The sequence below is a fragment of the Megascapheus bottae genome, chromosome 12 (assembly GCF_031878675.1).
Source record: "Megascapheus bottae isolate mThoBot1 chromosome 12, mThoBot2.hap1, whole genome shotgun sequence".
NCBI classification, from domain to species: Eukaryota; Metazoa; Chordata; class Mammalia; order Rodentia; family Geomyidae; genus Megascapheus; species Megascapheus bottae.
This window is the reverse complement of record NC_143520.1, coordinates 6,704,962-6,718,097: the sequence shown is the minus strand read 5'-3', so window position 1 is coordinate 6,718,097 and position 13,136 is coordinate 6,704,962. Positions and strand designations below refer to the sequence as shown.

The 13,136-nt window shown below is 39.9% G+C and overlaps 2 protein-coding genes across 3 annotated transcripts in view; one reads left to right on the top strand and one right to left on the bottom strand.

Moving 5' to 3' along the window:
• The window catches only part of Agps (alkylglycerone phosphate synthase), a 101,880-nt gene extending 98,248 nt beyond the window's left edge, over positions 1-3,632 (top strand). Inside the window, exon 20 of one of the 2 annotated variants that reach the window (XM_090342573.1) lies at positions 360-3,632. In XM_090342573.1, coding sequence (XP_090198699.1) covers positions 360-481 — 122 coding nt within the window. In that variant the 3' untranslated portion in view covers positions 482-3,632. The remainder of the gene's footprint in view (positions 1-359) is intronic. The other variant, XM_090342574.1, reaches the window with a different exon arrangement.
• Positions 3,633-10,334: 6,702 nt separating this feature from the next.
• Positions 10,335-12,559, bottom strand: LOC150056144 (intraflagellar transport protein 70B). The gene has a single exon (XM_090342571.1). The coding sequence runs from the start codon at positions 12,352-12,354 to the stop codon at positions 10,357-10,359; it is 1,998 nt and encodes a 665-aa protein (XP_090198697.1). The 5' UTR covers positions 12,355-12,559; the 3' UTR covers positions 10,335-10,356.
• Between the last annotated feature and the right edge of the window lie 577 nt (positions 12,560-13,136).

Below are 13,136 nucleotides of genomic sequence, written 5' to 3'. Positions count from 1 at the left end.
AACAAATTCATTTCGATGTGGTTTTTGTTGTTGTTAATATCATTTTCTCGAGGTTTTTTTTTTTTTAATCTATGTTTTCATGATACTATTATTTGTAAAAACAGTCTGTACTCTTGGTCCAGGCTTTCTTCAACCTCCATTTCATAGTTTACAGAGAAAGCACAGACTTCCCCTGGGAATGCATTGCGCTTAATGAGCTTGATAGTCTGGTGGGCTCAATAAATCAAATAAAGCAAAACATTTCTCATTTTTTGAATAAAAACATTTATCACACAGTGTTTGTTCACTCGTGGTCACAAGATTGATTGGTTCCTAGCATCATGGTGTATATTGAAGCATTTTTGATTTTGTTTTTCCAGTGGGCAAGTTACGGAAGCAGTGGCTAAAGGAAAGCATCTCTGATGTCGGCTTTGGGATGCTGAAGTCTGTCAAGGAATATGTGGACCCGAGTAACATCTTTGGAAACAGAAACCTTTTATAAATCCATTAACATCATTATTAAAAAACATACTACTTTTTGTTTAAGGATTCATCTATGGTTATACCAGTAATCAAAATATATCATGGACTATATTTCAGCTACATTTGTTAGTTTAAAATGTTTGTATTCGTTATGTACTTTGTTTTGTTTCTGCAATTATGGGTTGACAGATGGTATGCCTCAGTTTCTGTCATTGTAGGCGTATCAGCTTACAACCAATTGGTTGTTGTAAATTTTAGTCTGGCAGCCAAGGCTGCAGGTTATTTCAGAGAAAGGTGCTGCCTGTTGTCTTACACTGATGCTTCCTCTTAGAGTAGAAAGGCAGAGTTAGGTACCATCTATTGTTTTAGCCTTCTATTAAAAATGAACATCACTAAGAGGAAGCAGTTACCTAAAGAAAGATTCCACTGGGGAGTGATCCACGTATATGTCTATAAGAGCGTATTCTACTGGGTGTAGACCATTGAGGGAAGTACATTCATGAATGAACATAGGCAACCTGTTAGGATGCCACCATCTGTAAGGTGCTTGGCTTACAGTTTTCTTTGAAATTAGTACATAGTTACAAAACCTTAAATCACCAGTATGCAAATTATTCTTTGAGAGGACACATTTGTTCTCCATGTTTCTGTTTGAGTTGTATTTGTATCACAGATATAATAACCTGAGGTTATATCCTAGATTATAAGTTTTGTAAGAAAAAACTGGCATACCACTCATTGTAAGTGAAGAACAGGTTTACTATGAAAGGTAGGCCCCTATCCCCCCGGAGCTCTAATATTTCTGCCCTGGCATGCTTGTTGCTGTGCTGCAGAAGCTGCAGCAGGAGCAGAACAAAGATCCTGACTCTGATGTCACCAGTTGAAAGAATTGCTTGGCTAAGGAAAGTCATCATTCCGCTCTTGAATTTGAAAGCCTCACTGATTTTAATGACAAAAATTCTTTAAAAAAAATCCCAAATAGCATAAGTTTTTATATAAAAATAAAATTTCAATTTTGTTCTTAATAGTGGTTTAATGCCTTTTTTTGAATTACTGGTTTAACCTAAATTTAAAAAAATGTATTAATGCATATGCCATAATCAAAAGTTTGAAATATTAATCACATTTAGCAAACATTTTTACATTCAAACCTGATATTAAAAAAAGTGAAATGATTAAATCACTGTCAAGCTTCATGATTCACATTTGAAGATGGGTTCTTTTCTTAATGTAATACCTAACTTTTGATAATTTTTTAAAATTAATAATATTTAATCAGATAATGTATGTGAAAATGCAGACAATCCTTTAAAAGGACACACTGTCTGTGTATGTAGCAACAGCTCCAAAGTATTTTTGGGTAGTTTGATACCTTTTATATCTGAAGTAGCCTTAACCAGAAAGTGAAAATTAAAATTGACTGATATTTTTAAGACTTCAAAATGAGGAATAATTTTTGACTATTAAAATTGGCCACAAACTAACCAAACTTAAATCTGTAGACAAATCAAAATTGTTTAAGAACAAAACCTGAGTATGTATTTTTTAGAACTTGTGTCTCTTCACTGATGATTTAGTTTTAATTATAAAATTTCCAGCAGATGCTTGCTTAAGCCCTTGGTGGTATGAGGTAGTTGGGCACTTGATGAGGAAATTACCTCTTAGAATTATAAGATCTTCCGTTTCATAAAATGCATCTATTCATGAAGGTGATTTCTCTAATTGGTGAACAAATGTAAAATTTACTAAGGAACTAATATCTCACTGTGCATATATACTAGTTACTAAATAATGTTTTAATAAAACAGATTTATTATTAGGTCCATTCCTTTGCTTGTGACTGGTACAACATTCTTTCCCAGAGAGTTCAGCTTTTGGCACAGAGATCTGTATTTGATATTAGGATTTATAAATGTAATACCTAAAATTGTTGTGTTCATTATTCTGTGTGAACCTTATGGAAGTTAGTGAAATATATCTTTGTTTTTTCTTTTTCTATGGGGCTCCCCAACCTTGATTTTATAATGGTGGCAACATTTGATAGTTTTGATCATTTATACAGGTATTCTGAAGCACAGGAGTGTTCATCAGTACTGTTTATTCTGATTTGGTGTATCAGAATGCCTTCCCCAACTTCTCTTGTACCCAGTTCTGGAGGTACCTCACTGTAGATGTCTGTGGAGGACTAACCTCATGAATATGCATAGAACACTTTACCCCCATGCCTCTCATTTCTGAAATATCTGAAGATGGCTTCTAAAGCTAGGAGAACATTGTTTATATCAGGCTTTTAAATTCATTTGAATTAATTTTATTTTAAAATTTAAAAGCCCATAACCTATTTTATTTTTAGTATGGGGATACTGGGTGATCCTGACTTCAGGTCTTTCTCAAGTTAATAACATTTGTAGTATTTTACTTAAATTTTATGATGTCGCCTGTGGACTGGGGTTGCGGTGGGAATGGGAGCTTGCTGCTAGTAAGAGGTAGCACTGATGAATACTAAAGACTCAATGTGAACAGGCTTTATTGGCCATCAGAGAAATGGTTGCCTTAATGTTGGTGCAGTTTATAGTGGTGTACCAAGTGAGTTTACTTTTGTTTTAAGTATATGGGAGCCATTTCAGTTTAAGAATTGTGGAGGTCACATTTTATTGTTCCCAATATTTAAACGCAGCAAAGAACATTGAGTTATTTCCTTTCTCAAAGAATTGAAACTTTGTTTCTGAGTGATTACATAGTATAAGCAGAGGTTATTTAGTAAGTGGGAAGCCTTCTACTGTGCATATTCTAGTGTGTTAACATGTTTTAAAAAAACAAAAATGGAATAAAGAATGGTGATCTATCAAGGAAACCTCTTCCCCAGACTATTAGTAACTAAAACCATGATGTCATTTTTGAAATGACCCCAGAGATTTTTTTTTTGTCACATTCTGTCACCATTAACAGCTTCTGAACTTTAACTGATTAGTGAAGCTCTCAAGTCCTAAGCCGAAATTATGTTCCCTTAGATGGTCATATGGGGCTGGGTTTGATGGAACTCAGTGTTAAAGCACTGTTACATAGTAGGGATAGAATAAAAAAAACTTGGTGCTTTAGACAGCCAAATGAAACCTTATGGGAAGCATTACTCCATTTTAAGAAGCACTGAGACAGAAGTTACAGTTTCAGTAACTTTTTACCATTTAGTCTTTCAGCAACTATGACTTCAGTTAGGACTTAGCTCATGGTAGGAGAAAAGCAGAATTCAGTGTCCTACCTTTAGTTTTGTGAGCGTGGGGGCTACTTTTGTGCAAAGCCTTATGTTCCCCAGTGAGCCATATGTCTACATCCTGAAAGGGAGAAATGCTCATACACTGATGCTGAAATAAAGTGTGAACTTACTTATTAAACTGTTGAAATATAGTATCTGATAGGAAGGATGTAAGTTACTCAGTTTTCTGTTCCCTAAGCCAAATAGTGTTTGTCTTCAATGTGAAATTTAACTGTAAAAACTGCTTGTATAATGTCAAGAGATTATAGAAACATTAATAAAATGGACCTGATCTAAGAATTTTTTTATTCAGAGGGGGTGTGAAACTTTTTCCTTGTTTGTATATGTATTTTTCAACTTTCATTTTTCATCTTCATATTTCTACTAATTTAAAAAATAGGAAATTAATTTTTATAATCTAATGATGTGCAAAAATAAAGTGCTACCTAACTTGAAATCCCTTTGGATTTATAATGGAATATATCATTACCTAGGTTGTGTCAGTCTTTTCTTTAAAAATCAATTCCTAGTTAGTGTTCAGTTTTTGGTTCAGAAGCATGACCTTTTAAACTTTGGAAGATCGAGCATTCTTTTTTTTTTTTTTTTTTTTTTTTTTTGCCAGTCATGGGCTTGAGCTCAGGGCCCGAGCACTGTCCTTGGACTTTCTCAAGGTTAGAGCTCTACCACTTGAGCCTCAGCACCACTTCCGGCTTTTTTCTATGTATGTGGTACCGAGGAATCGAACCCGGGTCTTCATGCATGCTAGGCAAGCACTTTAACCACTAGGCCAAACTCCCGGCCTCGAGCATTCTTAAATGCTTTTCTAACTACAACAATTCCTTAACAAAGGAGAAGGGCCTTGGATATATGTCCACACCCAGGCCAAAGAACTGTCACAATAATTTCTGTGATATGGAAACATAGTTTTTTATTTCTAACGATTTTTTTTCTCATGAGGAAAAGAAATATTACTGGTAACATGATTTTGGATCTTTTGAATTCCCATTCCAAGCCTTTGCAAAAAGGCACAAAAATGTTTTAGTGCAGATTTCTGAACAACATCTATAGTAGTTTTGTGTTTGTTTTAAATCATGGGACTTGAACTCTGGGCCTGGGCCCTGTCCCTGAGCCCTTCAGCTCAAGGCTACCATCCTACTCCTTGAGCCACTTCCAGTTTTCTGCTGGTTAATTAGCGATAAAGAGTCTCACAGACTTTCATGCCCGGGCTGGCCTTAAAGTGTAATCCTCAGATCTCAACCTCCTGAGTAGCTAGGATTGCAGGTGTGAGCCAATGGCACCCGGCTACACCTATAGTTTTTAAGGCACCTTATTGCTTTTCATAGCTACCACAAGTACCCTATAAAAAGTATTTTTAACCTTTAAAATGATCTGGTTAACAAAGTGGTTATGAAATGCTCATACAGGTGCATTTCCTGTGGAGTTATTGAGTTACTTAATATCCCCCAACGCTTTCAGTGCCTTGTTGGAATTTTCTTTTCCATGAAATAGCCATTTAATGAGTGGAAGAGGGTAAGTCTTTAAGGACAAAGGCTGTTTAGTAGTCCAAGGTTGTTCCTTTTCGAGAGCATACTAGTTGTATGTAGAAACACTGATATTCTTTTCCACAGTGTTGGTGTGGGTCATCTAGCATATTTAGGTAAAGGTATGGTGAACCTATACTCTGAGACATTACTCAATGGGATTTGTAACAACTTTTCATTCTTAGCGTTTTCTTCTGTCCCATTCTAGTAGAACTAAATTGTGGCTTGGTAAATGTGACACACTCACTAAGTCTTGAGGTACTTCCTTCATGCTGCTGGAATTTTGCTTACACAGCTCCCTAGCAGAGCTGACCCTAAAAGGATGGTTTTTATTTCTTATGTTCTATGTCCTTTTTGTGTGATGGTGCCTTCAACATATTTCTGTTCCTGGACAGTAGTAAATCTTACAAGAAATATATGTAGATTCGATTTTTGTCCATTTTTGCTAAATACGTTGGCTCTGATACAACTTGACTTGAATAATATCCTGAGTCTTCCTCCAAGGCAGCATATGTTCCTGCCAGTACTGTAGTAGTCTTTTGGGAGATACATGTGGGTAAACATTTGTATGTAAGCCATTAATACTGCTGTAACTAATGCATATGAAACAGTTCTCTTTAAATTTATAGTCAAAAACTGGATATGTAGTGAGAAGGGAGATTTCCTGGGGAGTTCAGCAGAGCTTTGTCAATTCAACCTGAGCCATACTGTTTTCCACAAGGGCTCACCACATAGTCTGTAGACTGCTCTCAGTGTGTTCAGATTCTCCTTTTATTAGTTTTCATAGACTGTATTGTTCTAAAGCAAATACCCATGTGTCATTTTTTAAAGGTGTTCTGGGAACAAATAAAACCATTCCATAATCACTTATTGCACAGAAAGTTTTATTTCATTTTGATTTCAGTTGAACTGCAACAGCATCATGCTGTTACTTGGAGAAAATAGGACACATTCTGTACCAGTGAGTGGCCTCTCCAGTAGAGAAGAACATGAACACAGATACTGATTTTTCTCCTTGCCTGCTGTTCTCACATTGGATGAGAGGTTGTAGCTGTCTGGGTTCTGGAATGACTGTAGATGAGACCAGTTGAGTTTTGTTTTACATAATCCATTTCACTAAAATATTAACTCCTACTAAAGAGCTAAAGGATTTTTGTTTTAGGTCCAAATTCTATTTGAAAATACTGGTAGATTTGTTTGAGGTGATGTTAGGCTGTTCAGACAGCCATTACTTTAGAATGCTTGCTAGACAGACTTCCAGTCTGACTCTGTGGGGTGCCAGTATGGAGATTGTGGGGCACTGACACCAAAAAGTTACTTTGACTCATTTTTTTTTTTTTTTTTTTTGCCACAGGTCTTGAGCTCAGGATTTGGATACCGTCTCTAAGCTCTTTTTCCTTTTTTTCCCCAGTCCCAGGGACTCAGTTCCTGAGTACTGTCCTTGGGCTTTCCTCAAGGCTGGTGCTCTACCACTTGAGCCATACCACCACTTCTGGCCTTTCTATGTATGTGGAACTGAGGAGTTGAACCCGGGTCTTCGTGCATGCTAAGCAAACACTCTAGCACTAGGCCAAGCTCTTGGCCCCTGAGCTCTTTTGCTCAAAGCTAGCACTCTATCCCTTTGATCCATAGCTTCACTTTCAATTTCCTGCTAATTGATCTGACTTTGAACCAGATCCTCAGATCTCAGCCTTCTGAGTAGCTAAGATTACAGATATGAGCTATCAGTGCCCAGCTTTCATTTAGTCTTACCTCACCATTCCTAACAAGTTACAGATTTGGACATCTAACCTATCGTAAATGATTCATTCACCTCCTTCTCATGGCTCCCAGTTTCCAGTGGTCTGTTTCTCCTAATGGGTTAGTCAGGCACAGCACATTCTATATCAGTGCCAACTTCCATTGATGGCTAAGGCCTCATTCAAAGATGAACTGCCATGAAGAATTCAAACCTTTGGGAAGTATATCATTTCTGATCAAAGAAGCCTGCTCTTTTGGGGATTCTGAGAGCCAGGGCTTCTGCCCTAAAGCTCCATAAACATGCTAAATTCTGTATTTACATATGAAGATCAAAGGTTGACTCAGACTACAAATACTGGTTTTGCATTTGATTTCTTTAAGACACTATGAAAAGACCCAGCTACTCAGAAGGCTGAGATTTGAGGGATTAAGGTTTGAAACCAACCGGGACAGAAATGTCAATGACACTCATCTCCAATAAACTACTCAGAAAAAGCAGGAAGTGGCCCTGTGTCTCAAGTGGTACAGCACTAACCTAGAACACAAACAGGCCCCAAGTTCAAGCTCTGGTTCCAGCAAAAAACGAAAAGACCAAAAGATGTAGAAATATAGAAGAATCTTTCCTTTTATCAGTGCTTCTAGCACTGACATGCTCTTAGAATCTTGTCAGAGCTTTAGGGGTGGTGTCTCACAATAAAAAATTATGGGGGTGAAGGAGATTTTGTAATGAAATAATTTTCCTTTTAAAACTAAGAAACAAATCAGAGAAGATGAAATTAAAGGATGTATATCCTAAAGTTAAGGACAGCAAGTAACCAAGAAGTTAGGAATGCACTTTCCCAAGCTGTTCCAGGCCTGGACTTTGGGTTTGTGATGAGGACACATTGCTAGTAGCCATCTGAATACCAATAGTGATACTTGGGGGTGCCATGATTGAACTTCTGTTCACTTGATCAGTGATGTGAGCAGTCGGCACTTCCAGATACAAGAAATCCCAACTGCCCAGCAGCAAGGGGTTCAAAACTGAAAAGCTTTGATGTTCTAAAAGGCCTAACTACATAAACATACAAACCATAAATATACATCCTTGGGTAAACAGTGGCAGAATAAAGCCTATTTGTCAAAAGGAAATCTGGAAAGCATTTGCTTTTGAATGTTTAACATTCTTTAAAGAAAAAAAAATCATTTGGTTTAGAGTAAATGTGGAGACAATTTTCATTGAAAGTAAGATTTCAGTTCGGTTACTTTCCAAACATTAAAAGCTTGAGATTGCTAAACATTTATCTTCCAGATAAGGATCAACCCATAATTGGCAAATGAAAACAACCATCAAAATTAGAAATGTCACCAAGCACTTGTGGCTCATGCCTATAATTCTACTCAGGAAGCTGAAGTCTGAGGATCATAGCCTGAAGCCAGCCCAGGCAGGAAAAGAATTCCATGAGAAGTCCAGTTAACCCCAAAATGCCAAAAGAGGCTGTGATTCAAGTGGTAGAGCACTAGCCTTGAGCAAGAGCTCAGAGACCGTTCCCAGGCCCTAAGTTCAAGCTCATATACTGGTGCACAGGCATATACATACAATTAGAAATGGCATAAATTCCAAACCACGGAACTTCAGTGTCTTCATATTAGTAATTTTGATGTAATAGAACTTCATAATGTAGTAGTTGTGCCCCTAACTGTATCAAGCCTTTATTTTGTACCTATGTGGCTAATTTCCCTCTTAAAAAAAATTGACCAGGAGCATGGCCTACTAGTAAGAGTGCTTGCCTAGCATGCACAAAGCCCCTGGGTTCAATTCCTCAGTACCACATACATAGAAAAAGCCAGGTGTGGTGCTGTGGCTCAAGAGGTAGAGCTCTAGGTTTGAGAAAGCCCAAAGACAGTGCCCCGGCCCTGAGTTTAAGCCCCAATTATAGCAGGAAGTATATTTCACTAGAAAATAATTAGGCTGAATGACGAACTATTAATTTTTCAGGCTAAAACCTCAATCGCAATGAAATGGTTGTCAGGTCAGATTGGGGTTACATTTTTAGATAAGATTAAGGGGCGGCTGGGCGCCATTGGCTCATGCCTGTAATCCTAGCTACTCAGGAGGCTGAGATCCGAAGATCGTGGTTCAAAGCCAGCCCAAGTACAAAAGTCTATGAGACTCTTACCTCCAATTAACTAACCAAAAGCCAGAAATGGAGCTGTGGCTCAAAGTGGCATAGCAGTAGCCTTGAAATTAAGAACTCAGGGATAGCACCAGGTCCAGAGTTCAAACCCCACAAAAAAAAAAAAAAGAAGAAGAAGAAAAAGTGTAAGGGGCAAAGAAACGAGTATTAAATTTATTTCAGGGTTTTGAAACAATATTCCTGATGAAAAGAATCAGGGATCCCAAAAATTATTGGAAAAAATAGGGAACCCAAAAAATGAGTGCCAGTTGTGGATTGAAACAAATACTGAATCTGTCAGAATTGTCTTTTTCATAAATGATAGGTATAAAAAGGGAAGACATGTGTTAAGGGACTAGTATAAAGTCTTTCTTACCCAAGCCACAACATGAACAGTACAGCATTTCTTAAATTGCACAAACAACTGTTGGAATAACTGAGTTCTCAATTTTTGTTAATATCTTGGTCATATACTCAAATTACAAATGTAACAAAAGAGAACCATGGGAATTTCTTTGGTAGTCATTTATTATCTACACTACAAGACAGTTAAGAGAACAAGATTGTCCACTGAATCTTACACATTAAAAGATAAAGCATTGTTTCTGGGGTGCTGCACCTGTAATCTCAACACTCCAGGAGGCTGAAGTAGGGGGTGGCAAATTCCAGGCCACACTCAGCCACATAGCAAGACCCTATCTTAAAACAAAAACATTCCATCTATTTTGTAAAACACTGTGAAAACATTCCAAACTCTAAAAATATACATACAAACTCTAAAAAAGTACAACAGTGAGGATAGGCTAAATTCTGAGGACAGAACAAACAATCCCAGAAGTGATTTAAATATCCAGATGGAGTACATTAACCTCTCTGGGTTTGAGATTTAGTGTCTGATCCCTGGATAATGTAATACATGTTTAAGTTCCTCAAAAGTAACATTTAAAAAAAGATAAAATGAATATAGTGTTCAAAGTTCTAATAAACCCAACAGTCCTGCTCATTCCAGAGCTTTTCACAGCTTCTGGAGTAACGATCACACAATATTGTGAGAAAAGATAAAAATGAAAAGTTTATCTTTTGTTATGATGGTAAAGTGTACAAAATTCAACTACAAATACAAACACCAAAAACTGCAGATTTTTTTTAAAAGCACAACATTTACAGAATGAAGACATCATGATTAAGACATTATCCAGAATAGCTACATATTCCACCCTATAATCTCATAAATTAAAGCTCTTAACTGTCTGGATTCATATGTGACCGTATTCTTTCCAGTATGCATTCTTTCCTCTTCCAATGGCTGCTCTATAACAGCAGGTATGTTTCTGCCAAAAACTTCACAGTGCTCTAGAAACTGGACACATTCCTCAATAACATTGTCCCGGAGCATGATTGTATGCTTTGACATGTTCTCTAGTAAGGACAGGAAGCACCTTTTGGCATAATACCAAGTGTCAGTTCCTAGCTTTTTATTGTAAGGTTCCAAGCTTTTGATAACTCGAGAAATTCCAAAGTCATAATTTCCTTTGGCACAATAAAGTGTTCCTATCACCAGATTCACAATGCAGAGATGGTAGATTTTCTTGTCAGGCTCATCATAGGACAAGTGTTCTTCTTCCTTTTCAATCTTCCTCATTAATTCCTCAGCTTCCTCATTCTGACTGGTCATAATATAGGAAACACAGAGGTTGGCTAACACAATAGCACTGACATTCAGGATATTATCATAATGCTTCTTCACTATGGGCTCATAGAAACCAATGGCTTCTTTGTATTTGTTTTCCTGCATAAAAAGAACATGAGCCACGTTCAACTTCCACACATCATGGTCATTACAGAATTCCACGGACTTGCGGAAGATCTTCTCCACCATTGAATAATTTTCAAGGTTCCAGTAGATTTTTGCCTGGGCCATCAACACAGGAATGTATTTCTCAAGAGCGTCATCATATTCATTCACTGCCTTTTTGACAAGGTCATCATCTCTGTTATGTCTTGCTTCTTGAACTTGGATAGTGAGTTTCCTGAGCTGTTCAGTCAGCATCCCTGCCAGTCCATCAAGCTTAATGAAAGCCTCTTCTGGAGCTGTCTGGCAAGTGATCATTGCATCCAAGAAGTCATAGAGGTAGGGTGTGAGGAACTTGTAAGTCAAATGGGCATTCTCTGCCAGGACATCTGCTGCCAGATCAAAATACTCATATTTACAGTAGAGCAGTAAGAGGTTGCCAAAGGTCTCTGGGGGAAAGGGATTCTGTTGGAGCAAAAACTGTAGCTTTTCAAAGCCCTCTGTAGGCCTGGTGTCCATGTTCATGAGTGCCTGGTTGTGCAGGGTCACAGGGTCTAACTCTTCCTCTGCTCTGGGGGGCATGTCAGTGAGGGCTTCTTGAGCAGCCTCAAAGTTTTTCAGCTGGTATTCGATGGCTGCCTTGAGGTTGAAGGCTTCTACCAGAGCAGTCTGGTGGAGGACTGAGGTGTTGCCTACACTGCGAACATCAATGCCCTCAGTGGTCATGCCCACGCCCAGCTCTGGGTGCTGACGAATGCCACGCTCGATGATGTCGGCGATATGTTTCAGAGCTGGGGCATAGTGCCTATTGCTGTAATAGGCCAAGGCTAAGTTGTAGGAAAGGTCAGGCTGGTAGCCTGAGGCCTGCAGGGCCCCAAAGAACTTGGAGCAGGCAGCTTCATAGTGTCCCTCCTTGTAGAGCAAACAGCCCAGGTTGACCTGGCCGTCAGGGTCATGCTCGCCCCCTCCCTCCTCCCCGGCCTCCCCACCCAGCAGCTGCTCCACCAGGCTCCTGGCCCCGGGCAGGTCCCCCTCACTGTACTTGATGGCCGCCTGCAGGCGGAGGACCCGGCTGTGGTAGGCAGGGTTGTCGAGGAGCAGGAAGGCGACGCGGGTGGCCTCTGGGTAGAGGCAGGCCTTGTACAGGGCCTGGGCCTGGTACAGGCGGTACTGTTCCATGTCGGGGTAGAGGTGGCCCAGCTGCTCGTAGCACTCTGCGGCCAGGGCGAACTCCTGCAGGCGGTAGTAGCAGTAGCCGAGCAGGGAGAGGCCTGCGCGGCTCTTGGGGCTGCGCTGCAGCTCTGCGCCGAGCAGCTGCGCGGCCTCCGCGTAGCGGGCATCGCGGATGAGCCTGTACACCACGGCCGTGAACTCCCCGTCGGGGACCTGCGCGCTGCCCAGCCCCGCCATAACCGCCGGAGTGCAGTGCTTCCTCGTTTCCAAGGCAACAAGCCAGCCGGAAATGGACCTCCGTCAGCTTCCCTCGCCGCGGCAGGAAATGGTTGGGAACAATAACGAAACCCTAGTCTGAGCGTTTCAGTCTCTTGGCGTATCCCTCAGAGATTCCACGTCAAGAAGCGTCCGGAGTCCCGAGGAGAGGGGACACTTCTTTAGGTCGTTCAGAAGCGGAAATTCTACCTCCCGGCATGCACCGTTCCCGGGGTCGTTACCGCGCTGTCTTCTGGGAGATGTAGTTTCCAAGTTAAGGACGCGGAGACTCAGAGGTGGTGAGTGGAAGAAACCTGATGCAAAGGGCGCGTTATCTCTTTAGAGTTCTCTTTGGGCTCCGCTTAGGATACGCTTTCCTATAACAGAATGGTGCCCGGACGAGCAGGCCTTTATTTGATGATACCCGTGAGATGTGGAGAGAAAAGGAACGTGCTGCATCTAAGCATTTTACACCCGTGCATTCCTACACAGAAACCTTAGGGACTCGATGAGGACTTTAAAGTTGGCTATTCTTGGTGTCAGCATTTTCTAACTTTCCCTACTACGTAACTGTGGTGAAACAACTGTCTTTTCTAACAGTGAAAAAACTGCAGCCCTGCTAACACCTGCCTGCCCCTGGGTCTTTGAGCTCTACTCCCCTCGATTTGTCCGCTTTGGGTGTTAGGACTGGGAAAGGTAGTAACATAAAGACCAGCTCCAAGAACCACTGGCGTTGCAGCCGAGGACAAGTGAACAAAAAATTG